The 22,291-nt window shown below is 37.6% G+C and overlaps 1 protein-coding gene across 2 annotated transcripts in view; it reads left to right on the forward strand.

The window, feature by feature from the left end:
* The window catches only part of LOC140709207 (uncharacterized), a 146,313-nt gene that overhangs the window by 22,475 nt on the left and 101,547 nt on the right, over nucleotides 1–22,291 (forward strand). For both annotated transcript variants that reach the window (XM_073007134.1, XM_073007136.1), the window contains exons 7-15: nucleotides 782–812; nucleotides 3,462–3,531; nucleotides 6,645–6,741; nucleotides 9,024–9,065; nucleotides 9,182–9,210; nucleotides 9,303–9,375; nucleotides 15,699–15,729; nucleotides 18,471–18,540; nucleotides 21,737–21,833. In XM_073007134.1, coding sequence (XP_072863235.1) covers nucleotides 782–812; nucleotides 3,462–3,531; nucleotides 6,645–6,741; nucleotides 9,024–9,065; nucleotides 9,182–9,210; nucleotides 9,303–9,375; nucleotides 15,699–15,729; nucleotides 18,471–18,540; nucleotides 21,737–21,833 — 540 coding nt within the window. The remainder of the gene's footprint in view (nucleotides 1–781; nucleotides 813–3,461; nucleotides 3,532–6,644; nucleotides 6,742–9,023; nucleotides 9,066–9,181; nucleotides 9,211–9,302; nucleotides 9,376–15,698; nucleotides 15,730–18,470; nucleotides 18,541–21,736; nucleotides 21,834–22,291) is intronic.

Below are 22,291 nucleotides of genomic sequence, written 5' to 3' on the forward strand. Positions count from 1 at the left end.
TAGATACTACGTTTTTATAAATTTATTCTTCTTTGCATCTAATAAATACAAAGGGAAGAGTTCTTACTGCATTAATTACTTACCAATAGGTATAATTAATGTTAATTCTAGTAAGGTCCCAGACATGCTCCCAAAGGAATGCTTTGTAGGAAAGCATCAGTCTTATGCTTTAAAAAAACCAAACCAAACCAAAACAAATACAACAACAACAAAAACAGCATCTAAAGCATACACAAAAGTGTGCCTAATTTTTTTTTTTTTTTTTTTTTTTTTTTTTTTTTTTTTTTTTTTTTTGAGACGGAGTCTCGCTCTGTCGCCCGGGTTGGAGTGCAGTGGCCGGATCTCAGCTCACTGCAAGCTCCGCCTCCCGGGTTTACGCCATTCTCCTGCCTCAGCCTCCCGAGTAGCTGGGACTACAGGCGCCCGCCACCTCGCCCGGCTAGGTTTTTTTGTATTTTTTAGTAGAGACGGGGTTTCACCATGTTAGCCAGGATGGTCTCGATCTCCTGACCTCGTGATCCGCCCGTCTCGGCCTCCCAAAGTGCTGGGATTACAGGCTTGAGCCACCGCGCCCGGCCCCGTGCCTAATTTTTTTATGATGGTAGAGTCTTACTATGTTTCCTGAGTTGGTCTCAAACTTCTGGGTTCCTCAAGTGATCCTCCTGCCTCATCCTCCCAAATACTTTAGAGTACAGGCCTGCAGGCCTGTGCATTCTTATGCTTTTAATATTCTGTACATTTATTATTGATTTAAAATGCATTTTTCCTTTTTCTTTAATAGATGCTGGAAGTTCTGATGAATCTGCAGTCAGGTAGGATTTTATAGATGTAAACATTTATGTTAACTAAGGAAATAGAGATGGAAGAAACTAATATCTGTTGAGTGTTGTATTCTGGGCTAGACATCCTGCTATGTTCTATGCATTTACCATCTCATAAAGCCATCACAACATCTGTGTTCCTATAACCTACTATTTATTCAATTAACAACTATGGTTTAGTGCAGTCGATTCATTGCCTCATGATCCCATAGTTAACAAAGTAGCTGGCCCACAACTTGACCGTCAGCCTGCCTGCCTTCCACATCCCTTCTCTTGCTCCTCAGCATAGATTGATAGACATCTATGCAGCCATTGGATCAAGGTATAGTTCTGAATCAGTTTAATCAGATTCATTAATTCAATTAATGCCTAAATTAATGAGAGTTTAAATACTTTAAACTCTCATTGAAAGTTATTGTTAGCATGTGGTTAGTCCAAGAGTTTTTCCTAATAAATTTGACAATTTCAGTGGTAACCGGTATCTTATTTTTACCATCAAAGACTTTAGGGCAGAACTTACTTAGCTTTGGCCATAGGACTGGAAGTTTTACAAAAATAAGTTTAGGCAAGTCTTAGAGAGAAATGATTTGACTTCCAAGTTTGGTTTTCCATTTAGGCCTGGAGTTCTGTTGACTTCCATAATACTTTTTTAAGTCTTGTTTCTTTTTCCATGACTTTTCTATAATCTTGTCTTGATTTTTAATGCTTTCCCCTCTCCTTTTTTTGTGTTTCTTTTGTTCTATTATTTTTTCAAATTCTGTTGGCTATGTACTCCCAGTTTTCCTATAGACAGAATCAAGAGGACATAGAATTACAGAATGTTAAGGAATCTTAGAATGAATTAAAATACCTCCCAGTATTTTTACCTGTGTTGAATATTCCGGTCAAGTGATTCTGTAGATAGAGAATGTGAGGCTCAAAGAGATTAGTATGCTTTTTTAGACATAGCAATTGGCAGAAATGAGATTTGAACTCATTTTAAAGCCCAGTACAAACAGGAGTGAGTCTGGTGCACACAGTGGATAGAATGAGAATGGAATTAGCTGGTGAACCCAATGGAAGTAGGTAATAATGGAATGAGCAGGGGAAAGCCACGTTTGAAGACAAACAACACTGGATTGTGTAAGAGTATGAAGTCTTCACTAAGAGATGAAAATATTGGGGTTTATGACAAGTTTGATAAAGATACATTATAAAGATGAAAGACACAAGAAATTTGGGAATTATATACAAAGGCACATTACAATAGAAGGTTCAAGAGAGCTATAAAAAGTTTGCTTTTTTTTTTTTTTTATCAAGGACTGACAAACGATAATTTTTACTGAAATATGCTAAAACATTTTGAGACACTGGCAGGAGTGTCTGCAGCAGACAGAAATGTGGTATTATCTACTTCCATCCTGACTTACAGAGGGGTGGCTTAGAGACCCTGGAGTACTAAGAGGCTGGAGACTGCTGAACTACATAGATCTGTGGTACAGGGCAGGTGCCTCCTTACCTCTGCCTCTGTTCCCAATTCACTGATGTCCTTCCCATGTCCAAGTAGGCTGGTCAGGGGCATGATCGTCTGGTAAATCAGTCATGGAGTTCGGTTGGGTAGTTGGCAATGTGTCTGTGCTGGGGGAAGGTGACGGAGACTCCAGTTGGCTTGCTTTTTAGGACGAGGGATATAGAGATCTGTTACTACTGGTCATTTGAGGCCATCCTTTCCGGAATCTGTGCTTTCATAGACTAAAGAGTTGAAGATTGAAGACTTCTATGGAGCCCTGCAGTAGTGGAATCTGAAAGTGGGTGCCCATAGGAAGAAAGATATTTAGATAGTAGTTAGAGAAATAGAGGTACAACTACCAGGACTCTGTATTTCCTGCAATCTCTCTCCTTGGATGTCTGAGTGCCTATGAAAATTTTTAATGGCTTATTAGCTTATGTGGACCTGAATAAGATAGTACCTATAGAGTGAAAATAATGGGATTTTATAATTATTAGTGTTTTAATCTTTCTGGGAAAAGTATTCTCAATAAGAACATACAGCTTTGTTATTTGACTTTTGTATATTTAGCTTTCATACATTTCAAATATTGCAGGGGATTCCCTATACTGATTTAGGGCAAAGGACAGCAATAGGACCTTCCTCAGTGGGTTCCATGCTGAGGAATCAAGACTGCCATTTTGAAGTGAAGCAGATTAGTCTTTTAAGGAGAGATAGATCAAGGAAAAGGGACAGTGGATCTTTCTACCTTGTTTGAAGTCATAAGCTTTCTTCCAGTTTAGGTAACAACATTTTTGTCATCCATTAATTGAATTTTAAGCTCAGCTTCAGGAAAGATAATTTGTGTGTGTAAATTACTGTCAGACTCTGCCAATACATTGACTGTCACTATTTGTTATATAAAGCTCAAGGTCAGTTTTCATTGAATATTTTATAGATTTAGACAGATGGAGGCAGAAATAGGTAACTAAAATCTATTTTTAGAACAGAGGCCATATTTTAATTGTATCAAAAATCATTTAACATATGGATCACTGAACTTTCTCCAGATTATGTCTTTTGTTTGAGGGGGAAGCTGGATATAAATTGGCAGTTATAAAAATTGTAAAGAAATCAACTTGCTCTTTTCATTGTGTGTTTTTGTTCTCAAGCATTTTCCATGAACTGTGTGTGGATTCATTGCCTACATCTGGTGACAAAGACTTGAGTGTTGCTACTAAGGTAAAGTGGTCTCTTGTAAAATTAATTTTCTCACTCTGAATCTAGTTTTGCACAGTATTTACTTTTCAAGTTTAGCAGTGGTTTACCTGTCATTGTTTTATGGTGATAATGGAAAGTTGGTCAGAGAAAAACATACATGTGGCTAGTTGATTCAAAAAATTTGTTTAACTTTGGTAACTAACAAAAATTGACATGTACTGTGACCGGGTAGGAGCTGTGAACTGGAAAATAAGTAGTGACAGGAAAGTTGCATTAGTAAATGCTTTCCCCAATAGAAGAAATATGAAATTTGGTTAAGGTTTATTTGGATAAATAGTAACACTTTGACTTTTAAATCATACTATTGTGACTTTCAGACTTTCATACTATTTATGCCTCTATAAATCTTCAGCGATCAAATGATTTGAAGTAATCCTGGACCCCCTCTGGTACCTTTTAGTTGTGAAAATGTACAGTACATAGCATAGAGCTTTTTCTTCTTGGAAACTTATTATTGTGGTACCATATAGTTTCTAGGAGAGATTGTTTCTATACCTATATTATTGATTCTGTAGTGAGACTAAAATAATATTAAAAATTGTAGAAAAATAGCTGAGTGTGGTGGTGTGTACCTGTGGTCCCTGCTGCTAGGGAGTTTGAGGCAGGAAGATTGCTTGAGCCCAGGAGTTTGAGAACGGCCTGGGCAACATAACAAGAATGTATCTGATTTAAAAATATAAATTGTGTAATGTAGAAATTTAAATTTATGTTCTCAAGATTTGTATCGCAAAGGGATTTTTTTTGTGTGTTTTATGAGATATCCATGAAGAGTTTATATAAAACATTTCATCTAATTTCATCTAATTGAATAACATGTATTTTGCTGCAAATAACCAGTTCTAGAAGCAGAGACTCTTAATACCAATATAGTAAGACTTTAACATCATAATTTTATCGTCGTAGTTTTAAAAAAAATATTTACTTGGCCGGGTTCAGTGGCTCATGCCTGCAATCTCAGCACTTTGGGAGGCTGAGGTGGATAGATCACCTGAGGTCAGAAGTTTAAGATCAGCCTGGCCAAAGTGGTGAAACCTTGTCTCTAAATAAAAACACACAGAAAAATTAGCCGGGCATGATGGCACATGCCTGTGTTTCCAGCTGCTAAGGAGGCAGAGGCAGGAGAATCACTTGAACCCAGGAGACGGATGTTGCAGTGAAACAAGATCACACCATTGCACTCCAGCCTGGCTGACAGAGCTTGACTACATCTTAAAAAAATAAAATAAAATAAGATAAAATAAAATAAAATAACCACTCAAAGTCCTTATAAATAATCATTGGAAGCTTCTGCATACCATGAGCTCCTGGAGATCAATAAACATACTTGTGTGTATCCTGGAGGGCCTAAAATACAGTCTTCTATGTAAGAAGCATTTTAACTCTTGTTTTTTGAGATGGGGTTTCACTCTGTCCCCCAGGCTGGAGGGCACTGGTGAGATCTTGTCTCACTTCGATCTCTCTTTCCTGGGCTCAGGTGATCCTCACACCTCAGACATCCAAGCAGTTGAAATTATAGACCTGTGTCACCATGCTTGGCTGAGTTTTCAAAAGACAGGGTTTTGCCTTGTTGCCCAGGCTGGTCTTTAACCATTGGGCTCAAGTGTTCTGCCCACCTCAGCCTCTCATAGTGCTGATGTTACGGATATGAGACGTTCAGCCTTAATAGTTGTTTAGTCTGAATAAATAGACAAGTGAATTTTTATATAACAGAATATTGTAAGTAATATATCTAATGTGTCTAATGATTAAATATTGTATTGAAAATATTGCTTACATTTGTATTATTTCTTACTATATAAAGGTGTATAAGTTTTGATGTGTTATGTTGAGAAATTATGCCATAAATAAAAAGGAAATAAATTAGAAATAGGTCGTCAGCAGCAAAGAGGGTTACAATATATTTTCTAGTATCATTCAACTGGAATGTTAACATCGTGATATTACATTAACATTTCTTAAATGTTTTATTAGCCTCAACTCATGTTCTATTAAATATACCATTTCAAGCCATACATTACTCTTTAGTATTCTGGTGACGAAATCTTTTCCTGGGTGGAAATTTGATGAAAAGTTCCAGGTTTCCCTCTGTTGTAATAATGTTCTTTCAGGTAGTGGTAGATGACCATATTTAGCTACTTGAATGTCTTAGAGTAATAAACTATATCACAGAAATACTTACAGAAACTAATTGTAGCATAAATATTAATTAGTATTATTCAGAATATGAAAGACCAAAAGACTCTTTAATAGATCTATTTCTCCATGTATTTTATTGTACTTCATGTTGTTTCTTTTCTTTCTTGACTTAAGCTCATATTTCATTGACCAATTAGGCTTGTTTTTCATTTGTATCTCTCTTTGTTCTCACATTTTAAATAGAAACTTTTGGGGAGTCAGGGTCTTGCTCTGTTCCCCAGACTGGACTGCAGTGGCATGATCTTGGCTCACTACAGTCTCCACCTCTCAGGCTCAAGTGATCCTCCCACATCAGCCTCCTGAGCAGCTGGGATACAGGCACACACCATCATGCCTGACTCCTTTTTGTATTTCTGTGTAGAGATGTATTCCCATTATGTTGCCCAGGCTGGTCTCAAACTCCTGAACTCAAGCAATCCACCCACCTTGGCCTTGCAAAGGGCTGGGATTACAGGTGTGAGCCACCATATCTGGGCAACATTGAGGTTTATTTAAAGGAACTGGTTAGGGCTGTGTGTGCTGGTGCACACTGGTTATCTCAACAGTTTGGGAGGCAGAAGTGGAAGGTTTACTTGAGCCTAGGAGGTTGAGACCAGCCTGGGCAGTATAATGAGGCCTTGTCTCTACAAAACTACCAATAAATACATTAGCCTGTCATGATGGTATGCACCTGTAGTTCCAGCTATTCAGGAAGTTGAGGTGGGAAGACTGCCTGAGGTCGGGAGGTTGAGACCACAGTGAGCCATAATGATGCCACTGCATTCTAGCCCTGGGTTGACAGAATGAGATCCGGTTTCATAAAAAGAGAATGATAAGAAACTCTTGATGCAACTCATTATAATTTTTTAAATGGAAACTAATTCTTGATATTTCCTTAGCAGTGTGTCCCCGAGACATTGTCACAGCCTTTACCTGGACCTTCCCATGAAAAAGGCAATGGAATAGTCAATGGAAAAGGAAAAGGAGAAGGAGAAGGTGAGAACTGGATTTTGTTTTAAAAGTCATTTAATGGAATGTTTCTTTTAGAATATGAACACTAATATAGTCTCCTAGCTAAAGAAAATGTCCTATTAACTATAATAAGTAAAGGAGAATTAAAATGGTGATAAGTTGTATCTCTAACCAAGGGTCAGTAGTTGATTCTATTGGGAGCACCACTGAAGGAGCTGAGCTATGAGTTCCATTTTAAGATACTCTAAAAACTGAGGTAAGTCAGGAGAGAAGGAGGAGGAAATGAATAAAAGAGAAAGAAAGAATGAAGAGGGCAGAGTGTACATGGAATAAATTTTAAAAAGCATATGCGGGTATATGTAATGGAAGGTGGTAAAGTCAAATTGATCTGTAGAAGAAGGAAGAACAGGGTGTTAGAAATAGGAAACAAGATAAAGTGAGCTTCCAGTACCAAAATGTGTCAGTGAATTAGAGTAACATTTTCCTACTCTTGCTGTCATCCTCACTACTGGGGAGGCATTAAGGATTGAGGTACTTTACCACACAGACCTGTGTTTTATCTACCATAGATGAATATCACCGTAAATGGTCAGCCATGTATGGATAAAATTTAGTTGTATAGAAAATGGTGTAAATTCATGGGATAGTAAATTAAGTAGAGATGGTATTGCCTGACTAAAAGTTCATTAGAAACATTATGGCTTATAATGTAGTATTAAATTCAGGGACATAGTAGGGAAGAAATTGACACTAGGCCAAACAGGGCAATTAGGGTAAACCAATATGCAAGCACATCAGTGTAGAAAAGGGCATTCAAATGGTCATGAATTAGTTGAGGAGCTTCTGGAAAGTGCACATTGTGATTCAGCAGGTATGGGATTCTGTATTTCTCATGAGTACTCAGGTGATGTTGGTGCTGGTCCCTGGCACTGCCCTGAATAACAAGGGAATAGCCTTCCTTTAGAGAAATCTGGAAAAAGAACTATTGGAGAGCAATTTAAAAAATAACAGAATCCAGGGAGAGCATTAATTTCCTTTTATTTCTGAGCATGATTCTAGCCACAGGGGAAGGAGAATGAGATGAGAAGAGAGATTAGAGGTGTATGCTACTCCTGAACACAGATGACAAGAGTGGTCACAATGATCCGCAAAGAGCAGCTAGGAAGGGAAGCATCAGGATGACAGATCTAAAAATCACTTTTTCAAAGGAAGAGGGATTGTGAAACGACAAGGAGGGAGGAAAGAAAGATATTCGCTGGGTTCTTGGGAGTTAAAGCCAAGTAAACTTGAGATGAGGCACTTCCAGTTGCTTTGGCATATGCCCCGTCTCACAAGAGAGGTTATTGCTGTGGGGAGTACTGGAGACAGGAGGGAGTGCTAGACTTGGGGTAAACTGCAGCAGCTCATTTCATTTCATAACTGTCAGGCCTCAGAGAGAGAAGTTTCACTGACGTGAGTGAATAAGATGTGATTAAGTTGCATGTAGATGCTTTGACTAATTTTTTTTGAGACAGCCAGTTATTTGATATGATAGCTGTTTTATAAATGTCCTTTACAGTGTAAGATAATATACCAAACTTAGCTAATTTTAGATGCAATCATATTATAAAATTCATTCTGTGAATATCAAATTTCTCATTTTCAATAAATACTGCACTGATTTTGCAGTATAAAAGTGCATTCATATCCAGCAAGTCTGTGGTATTTCAGTGTTTTCTTTTTTGATAAATATTTTGATATTGGAAACTGATTCTACATGGTTTATTTGATGTGTTTTATGGACCGCCTTATGAGCGGATCAAAGAGCTGTAATTTAAGGCCAAACGAGGGGATAGGAGAAATGTAGGTGCTACAGTAGCCCATGTGGTCATGGGAAAAATGAATATTTTATTTAGCTGTGATTTCATAAGTGTGTATAACAGCTGATCAATTTAGAACACTGTCTTTGATGAGAGGTGAATTGCACGCTCACCTGAACTGTCATCTCAACTGTGTATTTCCTCAGCGACAGGACATGGGGAATTTATCTGTGGTGTGCTGGCAGCAATGCCTCTGATGTGTTGAGTGAAAATACTCTGTACCTTCACCCTCAGCCTTGACATTGATACCCTCAGGTTTGATTTCCTCATCTGTTTAATGGTCTCTTTTCTCCTCATCAGCCCACGTGTTTACAGTGATATCCTTGCTTTTCTGTTTTAGGTATAGGCATTTGAAACATAATCTCACTGTTGAAATGTAAACTGTGAGTTTTAGGAATCCTATATTCCTATTTTCCTCACTATATTTCTGTCATGTTGCTGTCCTAGGCAAGGAAAAGAAGCAGCCAAGCATTACCCTCAAAACCTTAAGTAATTATTTTTCTGGCCAGGCATGAGAATTCAGCTTGATAGTAACACTGCCTGAATGTTTGGTTGGCCCTGTCATACTTACATATAATTGATGACATATCCCCTTTGCTTTGTAGGGCCTCCTGCACAACATCCTTCCTTGAAGGTAATTAATTATGCATATTTTTTGAAGCACTAACTCCATATTGTATAAAATATATATGATTCGTGAATCATTTTCTTTTAAAACTCATTCAGCCTAGCACTAAAATGGAAGATCCTGCTGTGAAAGGGGCAGTACAAAGAAAGAAAGTACAGACCTTGAGAGCAGGTACGTTATCAATACAAATGAAATGCTGGAAATAAGTACATTAAATGATTGGAGGTACTCACATTATTCTTACCCCTAATTCTATTTCCTCAAAATTGAATGGAAGGCATTGACATAAGTGTTATTGTTGGTATCCGTATTTGAATAAAAATAAATTTAGAAGCATAAAAATATTTTTAAGATGTAAGCTTTGACTCAGATGTTTCTCTTTTAATATTTTGAATAGCATAAAGCTTTCAATATAAAATTTTTGTACTTGTCATGGATTCAAAGCAGTGAATTTTGAGACTCTAAGCTATTTCCAGTGAGTTATGTGCTAGTTGGAGTTCTGATCTTTACCTAGAGGAAGGCTTTACTCATTAACGTGTCAGTTTCTGTGTTAACTTTAGAGGCTTGCTGCTAGTGTTATTACAATGATGATCTGAAGCCAATCAGATGTTCCAATGAGCAGACTGTGCGTGTAGGTGTATGCATAGGTGTGTGTATGTGTGAGTTTGTGGCATCTTTGATTATTAAAAATGAGGAAAGTAACGATTCATTTATAACTGGTAGACAGTCTTTTAAAAGGGTTATTTTGAGACTTTTTGGTGTTAAGGTTTTTAAAACATGATTGCATAGAGGCTACCGACATCGCAAATTGGTTGTTTTTCATTTCAATGCCCTTTTGAAATCTTTGACTGTATTGTGATGCTCAGAAGTAATATGCAGAATGTTTTATTTGTGTCCTAAAATGGTATATGAGTGATTCTACACTTTACATACCTCTCTGCCACTTTCTTTGGTGTATTTTGTGGTATATTTTCCAGATGCATCCACATTGATATGATTATCCCCACTTTAATTTATTTTACACTTTTCATTGTACTCCCTTATACCACCACTTCACCACATTCAGTTAGACTCTCCTGTTGCTGATAAATGAAGAAAGAAAGAAAGAAAAATAAAACTAATGTCATATTAAAAGGGCTTTTTGAAATCAGTTTGTGTCTATTAATGTTTACTATATGAAATTTTAAAGCTGAAAAGTTCAGAATACAAGCATGCACCACCATATTTTATAAATGCTCTTAGAACTATGACTCATGAGGCTTTAACCTATGAAGTTAGGACAATTCATTTCTCTGAAGAAGTTTGCTGTGCTGTTCTCAGAAAAGAAAACTGAAAATAGCAAACAGCATTGTCTTATTTGACCTCTTGGACATCCTTGAACGAACCTGAAACTCCAGGGATACTCGGATCAAAATTCAGAACTAATGTTTTAAACAATATATATAGTTTGTGAAAGTTCAGTGGTCATGAGCCCTTGATGGTCAAATGACCTCTCAAATTTCACTTTTGCATTTTTTTGCTCTTTTCCTTGACTTGTCTTAAAAGCTAAATTCAACAGTTTTATTTATACAGAACCAGGAATTTAACTTTTTAAATATATTTCTGTCCTATCTCATGGTGTTGTGTACTCTTCAGTTCTAGTGTGAACATAGACTTATTTTTATATGGGAACAATTAGTTTTTCTGCTTGTTTGTTTGTTTGTTTGTTTGTTTGTTTGCATTTTTGAGACAGAGTCTTGCTCTATCACCCAGGCTGGAGTGCTGTGGCTCGGTCTTGACTCATTACAACCTCTGCCTCTTGGGTTCAAGCAATTCTCCTGCTTCAGTCCCTCGAGTAGCTGATACTACAGGCACGTGCTACCACATACTGCTAATGTTTCTCTTTTTGGTACAGATGGGGTTTCACCATGTTGGCCAGGCTGCTCTAGAACTCCTGACCTCAGGTGATCTGCCCACCTCAGCTTTCCAATGTGCTGGGATTGCAGGCGGGAACCATTGTGCCAGCTACAAATAAGAATTTTAAGGCTATTATATTTTATACAAATCTTTGGTCTATATTTAAGGCTTCACATGTGAATTCTGAAGGTATTCATGCATTGAGGGAAGATCATCTCAGTTTAATGAAGGCAGTTTTTAATTTAATGTATATTCATTAAATTGTTTTTTTGAACATTTTGTCTCTAGTACACAGAAACACACTAAAATGTCATGGGTATTTGACCTTAATGTGTTCATGCACAAACTTAGTTATTCAAATATTTTCTTATCCCTCGAGTATCTGTTCACAGGAAGTGGTGGATAACACATCCTACAGTTTGGATGCATTTCTTTTGACTTTTTGACTTGTTTTGTGATGAACTGCTTTTAATGGATGATTCATGTTTTCGGTTTTAGGAGAAGCACAGAAAAAGATGAGAAGCAAGTAAACAGGAACTGTATGATCAGTAGTAGACTATTATAGTACATTCTCAATAGTACTATGTTTTTCTCCAGTTATAGAATTTACTTGAATGATGCACAATTAATCAATTATTATTATTATTATAGGAGATGGGGTCTCTCTATGTTGCCTTGGCTAGAATACCGTGTCTATTTATTGGTGCATTCATAGCTCACTGTAGCCTTGAACTCCTGGGCTCAAGCAGTCATCTTACAGTAGCTGGGACTACAATTTTGTGTGGTTACATCTGGCCTGATACACATTTATTTATTTATTTATTTATTTATTTATTTATTTATTTTTGATACAGGGTCTCCCTCTGTTGCCGGTACTGGGGTACAGTGGTGCCATCTTGGCTCACTGCAACTTCTGCTTCTTGGCCATAAGTGGTCCTTTCACCTTTTACCTTAGCCTCCCAAGTAGCTGGGACTACAGGCATGTACCACCACACTTGGCTAATTTTCTTTTTAAGGTTTTGTTGTTGTTGTTGTTTGTTTCTTTGTTTGTTTGTTTAATACATGAGGTCTCACTCTATTGCCCGGGCGGGTCTGGAACTTCTGGGCTCAAGTGATCCGCCTGCCTCAGCCTCCCAAAATACTGGGATTTACAAGTGTGAGCCACTGCACCTGACCTGCACAATTATCATAAAAAGGAAGTAAGCCCACTTCCATTGCAGAAAATTGACCGCCCTTTCGTTTTTTTCTAGAAACGTTCATATTGTAGAACATATTGTCGATCCCCCAGATTTTCTATTTTTTATTCAGTTAAAATAGGATTGCTGCTTATTTCACATTATCGTTTCATTTATTCCTTTTATGGCTTTATTGAATTGTATAGATATAGAAATATAAGACTTTCCAAATATCAAATATCAAGGGAAAAAAAGAAAAGGAAAACAGATTAGGGAAAGCTATTCTGTGAAATAACCACCTGATTACAGTTACATATATCATATCAACTTCATAAAAATCTTACACAATGCATTTGTGTCAAAGTTCCCCAAGACCACCCCCAGGTTTAGTGTTTCACTAGAAAGACTCACAGGACTCAGCAAATAGTCATACTCAGCTCTTTACTTGATTACAAGAAAGGGGGCAAGCAGAATTAGTAGAGGAAAAAGTTGCATGTGTCAAGTCTGGAGGAAACCAGGCACAAGCTTCCAGGAGTCCTCTCCTGTGGAGTTCCCAGGATCTGCTTAATTCTCCCAGGCTCACATTTTGACAACATTTGTGCAGTGATATCTACCAGTACCAGAGTCTCATTAGAGACTAAGTACCCAAGTGTTTCTGTGGAGGTTACTCTCCGTGACATGTACCCAAATTCCAGACTCGTAGAAGGAAAGCAGCTGTTCAGAGTAACCACACTGTTTCTATAAACACTTTAGACACAGTGAGCCACTCTCCTTAGGGAATGGTGGAAACCCTTCTAGGCTCAAGCGATCCTCCTGCCTCAGCCTCCCGAGTAGCTGAAATTAGAGGTGCCCGCCATCATGCCCAGCTAATTTTTGTATTTTTAGTAGAAAAGAGGTTTTGCCATATTGGCCAGACTGGTCTTGAATTCATTTCCTCAGGCTGATCTTGAACTCATGACCTCATGTGATCCCCCCACCTTTGCCTCCCAAAGTGCTGAGATTATAGGCATGAGCCACTGAGCCCAGTTGTGAATATCTTTTTAAAATCAGTAACTTTATTTCTTAGAGCAGTTTTAGGTTCACAGCAAAAGTGAGAGGAAGGTACAGAGATTTCTCATATATTCTGTGCCTCCCACATGCATAGCCTCCCCCGTGATTAGTAGTTTCCACCAGAGTGGTACATTTGTTATGACTGATGAACTTACATTGACACATTATGATACATTCTAATCACTCAAAGTTCATAGTTTACATCAGGCTTCACTCTTGATGCTGTACATTCTGTGAACTTGGACAACTGTATAATGAATGATATGACATGTATCTATTACTGTAATATTATCGACAGAACAGTTTCACTACCCTAAAAGTTCTCTACACTATGCTTGTTCATCTCTCACTTTCTCCCTAGCAACTCCTGGCAACCATTGATCTTTACTCTATCTTCATAGTTTTATTATTTTCAGAAGAGTACAGTGGATATCTTTTTGAATAGTTAAAAAATTAAAGATCCATGGTAATTGAACGTAGTCATTTAAGATGTTCCTTGTGCTTTTTGTTTTCCTTTTGCTTCTTTATCACTGTAAAGAATGATATATGCTGATGAGATGTGCTTTACATACTCAGAAAACATGATTTGTATAGCTATTTGGGACATAATAGAAAGGGTTGAGGGAAAGGACACCATGCCGTGCCACACGGCACAAACTGGAGTATCTTGCTCTATGGTGTGGGTCCAGATAGACTCTCTAGCAATGGACGGGGACAAGCGCAACGGGTTGGACTTTACAAAAGTGGAATCACTAAGTCGGTCATACTTACCTTCCGTTGGAAATAAGACCAGGCAGTGAATGCTATAGGTAAATACGTGTGTTCCTCACTGATCCTCTTCCTTTGAGGGATGAGGTTGACAACAGCCTGTAGTATGATGACATGACTCATCTACAACTAGATTCTGTCATGAGGGATGGTAAGGGAGTTTTGCTTGATGTGAGGTGAAAAAGAATTTTTTTCTCCTACTTGGGAGAAGGGAAGCATTGGAATATTCTGGTAGTAAAAGGGCATTGATAGTTTTCCTTCTGTATATTTTTCACATCAGATAATACTGCCCAGCGGCCTGCCACACCTCCCCAGTGTTTCTTAAGCTTCTCTCTGAATACGGATAAGCTCTTAAAGGAGTGATGTTTCCAGTGGTTCTTTCTGTGGGAGGTAAAATGGCAGGTGAAGTTGGGCCTTGTTATACATCGGGCAGAGCAAATAGCTACAACTAATGAAACCACCCAGCACCTTCCCCAGAAGAGTATTAGCCAGAGTAACACACCGATCTCTCTTCAGCTCTTCTCCACTGGCAGCTGGAAGGTCTTTGCAAGGATTCCTGTTTCTGGTCTGATTCCTATGTTTTGCTGGCTTCTGGTGATATAGGGTGTTTTATCCTAAACTGAACAGTTTGAACTGAAGAGCTAGAGAGGCTGTGTTGTGCTATAACAAAATAAGTGCAGTAGTTCCCCCTTAACTGTGGGAAATACATTCCAAGACCCCCAGTGGATGCATGGAACCGCGAATAGTGCTGAATCACAAACTTGTTTTTCCTATACATACATATGGATGATAAAGTTTAATTTATAAATTAAATTAAATCTGATTGTGTCTACAGATAAGGTGTGAGAATTGAATGGTGTCATCAGCAGGAATGATTTTTGCTTGTTGGGGGAAAATCTCTCCACACTTTTTGTCACAGAAGCCTTCTTTGTAGGTGATTGTTGCTGTGGCGTGAGGGCAGAGAAAACTCTGTCAAGTATGTCTTTCCTCTCATATAGTGGATAAAGGGTACTACTGTATACTCTGATTTATCAGCCTCTCATATTTTGGTCCAGAAGTCATGCTCTCTGACACTGTTGACTCATCACACCTGTTCTGCTAACAATATCATTTTTACTCCCTCTCATGAGGTGTGGCTGGGATGACTTGTATACTGCAGGTTACATGTAGATACCAAATTTTATAAATTTATTCTTCTTTGCATCTAATAAATACAACGGGAGGAGATCTTACTGCATTAATTACCTACCAATAGGTGTAATTAATGTTAATTCTACTAAGGTCCCAGGCATGCTCCCAAAGGAATGCTTTGTAACAAAGCATCAGTCTTATGCTTTAAAAAACCAAACTAAACCAAAACAAATACAACAACAACGAAAACAGTATCTAAAGCATACACATAAGTGTGCACATTTTTTCATGAAGGTAGGATCTTACTATGTTTCCCTAGCTGGTCTCAAAACTCTAGGTTCCTCAAGTGATCCTCCTGCCTCATCCTCCCACATAGTTTAGAGTTCAGGCGTGCGTTGTTGTGCACTCTTATCCTTTTAATATTCTGTACATATATTATTGATTTAAAATGCATTTTTCCTTTTTCTTTAATAGATGTTGGAAGTTCTGATGAATCTGCAGTCAGGTAGGATTTTATAGATGTAAACATTTATGTTAACTAAGGAAATAGAGACAGAAGAAACTAATATCTGTTGAGCGTTGTACTCTGGGCTAGACATCCTACTATGTTCTGTGCATTTATCATCTCATAAAGCCATCACAACATCTGTGTTCCTATAACCTACTATTTATTCAATAAACAACTATGGATTAGTGCAGTCGATTCATTGCCTCATGATCCCATAGTTAACAAAGTAGCTGGCCCACAACTTGACCGTCAGCCTGCCTGCCTTCCAAATCCCTTCCCTTGCTCCTCAGCATAGATTGATAGACGTCTGTGCAGCCATTGGATCAAGATATAGGTCTGAATCAATTTAATCAGATTTATTAATTTAATTAATGCCTAAATTAATGAGAGTTTAAGTACCTTAAACTCTCATTGAAGGTTATTGTTAGAATGTGGTTAGTCCAAGAATTTGTCCTAATGAATTTGACAATTTCCCTGGTAACCAGTATCTTATTTTTACCATCAAAGACTTTAGGGCAGAACTTACTTAGCTTTGGCCATAGGACTGGAAGTTTTACAAAAGTAAGTTTAGGCAAGTATTAGAGAGAAATGATTTGACTTCCCAGTTTGGGTTTCCATTTGGGCAAGGATTTCTGTTGACTTCCATAATACTTTGTTTAGTCTTGTTTCTTTTTCCACTTTTCTATAATCTTGTCTTGATTTTTAAAACTTTCTTCTCTGCTTTTCTTTGTGTTTCTTTGGTTCTATTATATTTTTTCAAATTCGGCGGGTTTTGTATTCCCAGTTTTCCTATAGACGGAATCAAGAGGACATAGAATTACAGAATGTTAAGGAATCTTAGAATGAATTAAAATAATTTCTAGTTTTTTTTTTTTTTTTTTTTTTTTTTTTTTTTACCTGTGTTGAATATTTGGTCAAGTGATTCTCTAGATAGATAATGTGAGTCTCAAAGAGATTAGTAGACTTTTTTTAAGACATAGGAATTGGCAGAAATGAGATTTGAACTCATTTAATGCCCAGTACTCTTCCTTCTTTTTCTATCCTATTGGCGTGTGTTTTAATAATACAAATGGAAGTGAGTCTGGTGCACACGGTGGATAGAATGAGAATGGAATTAGCTGATGAACCCAACGGAAGTAGATAATAATGGAATGTGCAGGGGAAAGCCATGTTTGAAGAGAAACAACACTGGATTGTATAGGAGTATAGATTCTTCAATAAGAGCTCAAAACATTGGTTTTCATGACAAGTTTGGTAAAGATAAATTATAAAGATGAAAGACACAAGATGTTGGGAATTATCTACAAAGGCACATTAAAATAGAAGGTTTAAGGGAGCTCTATCAATCTTGCTGTTTTTTTTTTTTTTGTTATTGTTGTTGTTTTTTTATCAAGGACTGTCAAACTTGAAGGTTTTTTCCTGAAACATGCTAAAACATTTTGAGACACTGGGAGGAGTGTCTACAGCAGATAGAAATGTGGTATCATCTACTTCCATCCTGACTTACAGAGGGGTAGCTTAGAGACCCTGGAGTACTAAGAGGCTGGAGACTGCTGAACTACATAGATCTGTGGTAGAGGACAGGTGCCTCCTCACCTCTGCCTCTCTTCCCAATTCACTGATGTCCTTCCCATGTCCATGTAGGCTGGTCAGGGGCATGATCGTCTGGCAAATCAGTCATGGAGTTCGGTTGGGTAGTTGGCAGTGTGTCTGTGCTGGGGGAAGGTGATGGAGACTCCAGTTAGTTTGTTTTTTAGGATCAGGAATATAGAGATCTACTCCTGGTCATTTGAGGCCATCCTTTCCGGAATCTGTGCTTTCATAGACTGAAGAGTTGAAGATTGGAGATTTCTGTGGAGCCCTGCAGTAGTGGAATCTGGAAGTGGGAGCCCATAGGAAGAAAGATATTTAGATAATACTTAGGGAAATAGAGGTACAACTACCAGGACTCTGTTTCTCCTGCAGTCTCTCTCCTTGGATGTCTGAGTATCTACGAAAATTGTTAAGGGCTTGTTAGCTTATGTGGACCTGAATAAGGTAGTACCTATAGAGTGAAAATAATGGGATTTTATAATTGTTAATGTTTTCATCTTTCTGGGAAAAGTATTCTCAATAAGAATATACACCTTTGTTATTTGACTTTTGTCCATTTAGCTTTCATACATTTCAAATATTGCAGGGGATTCCCTATACTGATTTAGGGCAAAGGACAGCAATAGGACCTTCCTCAGTGGGTTCCATGCTGAGGAATCAAGACTGCCATTTTGAGGTGAAGCAGATTAGTCTTTTAAGGAGAGATAGATCAAGGAAAAGGGACAGTGGATCTTTCTACCTTGTTTGAAGTCATAAGCTTTCTTCCAGTTTAGGTAACAACATTTTTGTCATCCATTAATTGAATTTTAAGCTCAGCTTCAGGAAAGATAATTTGTGTGTGTAAATTACTGTCAGACTCTGCCAATATATTGACTGTCACTATTTGTTATATAAAACTCAAGGTCAGTTTTCATTGAATATTTTATAGATTTAGACAGATGGAGGCAGAAATAGGTAACTAAAATCTATTTTTAGAACAGAGGCCATATTTTAATTGTATCAAGAATCATTATTTAATATATGGATCACCGACCTTTCCCCAGATTATGTCTTTTGTTTGAGGGGGAAGCTGGATATAAACTGGCAATTATAAAAATTGTAAAGAAATCAACTTGCTCTTTTCATTGTGTGTTTTTGTTCTCAAGCATTTTCCATGAACTGCGTGTGGATTCGTTGCCTACATCGGATGACAAAGACGTGAGTGTTGCTACTAAGGTAAAGTGGCCTCTTGTAAAATTAATTTTCTCACTCTGAATCTAGTTTTGCACAGTATTTACTTTTCAGATTCAGCAGTGGTTTGCCTGTCATTGTTTTATGATGATAATGGAAAGTTGGTCAGAGAAAAACATACATATGGCTAGTTGATTCAAAAAATTTGTTTATCTTTGGTAACTAACAAAAATTGACAAGTACTGTGACAGGGTGGGAGCTGTGAACTGGAAAATAAGTAGTGACAGGAAAGTTGCATTAGTAAATGCTTTCCCCAATAACGGAAATATGAAATTTGGTTAAGGTTTATTTGGATAAATAGTAACACTTTGACTTTTTAATCATACAAGTGTGACTTTCATACTATGTATACCTCTATAAATCTTCAGTGTTCAAATAATTTGCAGTAATCATGGACCCCCTCTGGTACTTTTTGGTGGTGAAAATGTCCAGGACATAGCATAGAGCTTTTTCTTGGAAACTTATTATTTTGATATCATATAGTTTCTAGGGGAGATTGTTTCTCTACCTATATTATTCTGTAGTGAGACTAAAATAATATTAAAAATTGTAGAAAAATGGCTGAGTGTGGTGGTATACACCGGTGGACCCTGCTGCTTGGGAGTTTGAAGCACGAAGATTGCTTGAGCCCAGGAGTTTGAGAACGGCCTGGGCAGCATAACAAGAATGTATCTGATTTAAAAATATAAATTATGGAAATGTAGACATTTAAATTTATGTTCTCAAAATTTGCATCCCAAAGGGATATTTGTGTGTTTTATGAGTTGTCCATGAAGAGTTTATATAAAACACTTCCTCTAATTGAATAACATATTTTGCTGCAAATAACCAGTTCTAGAAGCAGAGACTCTTAATACCAATATAATAAGACTTTAACATCATAATTTTATCATCGTAGTTTATTTAAAATATTTACTTGGCCAGGTTCAGTGGCTCATGCCTGTAATCCCAGCACTTTGGGAGGCTGAGGTGCGTAGATCACCTGAGTTCGGTAGATCAGCTGAGGTCAGGAGTTCGAGATCAGCCTGGCCAGTGAGGTGAAACCCTGTCTTTAAAAAAACAAAAAAAAAAAACCCCCACACACAGAAAAATTAGCCAGGCATGAAATACTATCACAGAAATACTTATGTAAACTGGGAATATACCTGTGTTCCCAACTGCTCAGGAGGCCAAGGCAGGAGAATCACTTGAACCCGGCAGGCAGAGGTTGCAGTGAACCAAGATCGCACCATTGCACTCCAGCCTGGGGGACAGAGCTAGACTACATCTGAAAAAATGAAATAAAATAATATAACCACTCAAAGTCCTTATATCACACTCTGAAATTTCAAATTTTGAAGTTTTGATATTTAGTTGTTTAAATAATCATTGGAAGCTCCTGCATACCATAAGCTACTGGAGGTCAGTAAACACATTTGTGTCTCTCCTGGAGTGCCTAGAATACAGTGTTCCATGTAAGAAGCATTTTCATTGTTGTTTTTTAAGATGAGGTTTCACTCTGTCCCCTAGGCTGGAGGGCACTGGTGAGATGTTGGCTCACTTTGATCTCTCTTTCCTGGACTCAGGTGATCCTCACACCTCAGCCATCCAAGTAGTTGAAATTATTGTCCTATGTCACGATAGAACTGTGTCACCACGCTTGGCTGAGGTTTGAACAGGCAGGGTTTTGCCTTGTTGCCCAGGCTGGTCTTTAACCTTTGGGCTCAAGTGTTCTGCCCACCTCAGCCTCTCATAGTGCTGAGGTTACAGACAGGAGACATTCAGCCTTAATAGTTGTTTAGTCTGAATAAATAGACAAGTGAATTTTTATATAACAGAATATTGTAAGTAATATATCTAATGTGTCTAATGATTAAATATTGTATTGAAAATATTGCTTACATTTGTATTATTTCTTACTATATAAAGGTGTATAAGTTTTGATGTGTTATGTTGAGAAATTATGCCATAAATAAAAAGGAAATAAATTAGAAATAGGTCGTCAGCAGCAAAGAGGGTTACAATATATTTTCTAGTATCATTCAACTGGAATGTTAACATCGTGATATTACATTAACATTTCTTAAATGTTTTATTAGCCTCAACTCATGTTCTATTAAATATACCATTTCAAGCCATACATTACTCTTTAGTATTCTGGTGACGAAATCTTTTCCTGGGTGGAAATTTGATGAAAAGTTCCAGGTTTCCCTCTGTTGTAATAATGTTCTTTCAGGTAGTGGTAGATGACCATATTTAGCTACTTGAATGTCTTAGAGTAATAAACTATATCACAGAAATACTTACAGAAACTAATTGTAGCATAAATATTAATTAGTATTATTCAGAATATGAAAGACCAAAAGACTCTTTAATAGATCTATTTCTCCATGTATTTTATTGTACTTCATGTTGTTTCTTTTCTTTCTTGACTTAAGCTCATATTTCATTGACCAATTAGGCTTGTTTTTCATTTGTATCTCTCTTTGTTCTCACATTTTAAATAGAAACTTTTGGGGAGTCAGGGTCTTGCTCTGTTCCCCAGACTGGACTGCAGTGGCATGATCTTGGCTCACTACAGTCTCCACCTCTCAGGCTCAAGTGATCCTCCCACATCAGCCTCCTGAGCAGCTGGGATACAGGCACACACCATCATGCCTGACTCCTTTTTGTATTTCTGTGTAGAGATGTATTCCCATTATGTTGCCCAGGCTGGTCTCAAACTCCTGAACTCAAGCAATCCACCCACCTTGGCCTTGCAAAGGGCTGGGATTACAGGTGTGAGCCACCATATCTGGGCAACATTGAGGTTTATTTAAAGGAACTGGTTAGGGCTGTGTGTGCTGGTGCACACTGGTTATCTCAACAGTTTGGGAGGCAGAAGTGGAAGGTTTACTTGAGCCTAGGAGGTTGAGACCAGCCTGGGCAGTATAATGAGGCCTTGTCTCTACAAAACTACCAATAAATACATTAGCCTGTCATGATGGTATGCACCTGTAGTTCCAGCTATTCAGGAAGTTGAGGTGGGAAGACTGCCTGAGGTCGGGAGGTTGAGACCACAGTGAGCCATAATGATGCCACTGCATTCTAGCCCTGGGTTGACAGAATGAGATCCGGTTTCATAAAAAGAGAATGATAAGAAACTCTTGATGCAACTCATTATAATTTTTTAAATGGAAACTAATTCTTGATATTTCCTTAGCAGTGTGTCCCCGAGACATTGTCACAGCCTTTACCTGGACCTTCCCATGAAAAAGGCAATGGAATAGTCAATGGAAAAGGAAAAGGAGAAGGAGAAGGTGAGAACTGGATTTTGTTTTAAAAGTCATTTAATGGAATGTTTCTTTTAGAATATGAACACTAATATAGTCTCCTAGCTAAAGAAAATGTCCTATTAACTATAATAAGTAAAGGAGAATTAAAATGGTGATAAGTTGTATCTCTAACCAAGGGTCAGTAGTTGATTCTATTGGGAGCACCACTGAAGGAGCTGAGCTATGAGTTCCATTTTAAGATACTCTAAAAACTGAGGTAAGTCAGGAGAGAAGGAGGAGGAAATGAATAAAAGAGAAAGAAAGAATGAAGAGGGCAGAGTGTACATGGAATAAATTTTAAAAAGCATATGCGGGTATATGTAATGGAAGGTGGTAAAGTCAAATTGATCTGTAGAAGAAGGAAGAACAGGGTGTTAGAAATAGGAAACAAGATAAAGTGAGCTTCCAGTACCAAAATGTGTCAGTGAATTAGAGTAACATTT

The sequence above is a fragment of the Chlorocebus sabaeus genome, chromosome 2 (genome assembly GCF_047675955.1).
Source record: "Chlorocebus sabaeus isolate Y175 chromosome 2, mChlSab1.0.hap1, whole genome shotgun sequence".
NCBI lineage: Eukaryota > Metazoa > Chordata > Mammalia > Primates > Cercopithecidae > Chlorocebus > Chlorocebus sabaeus.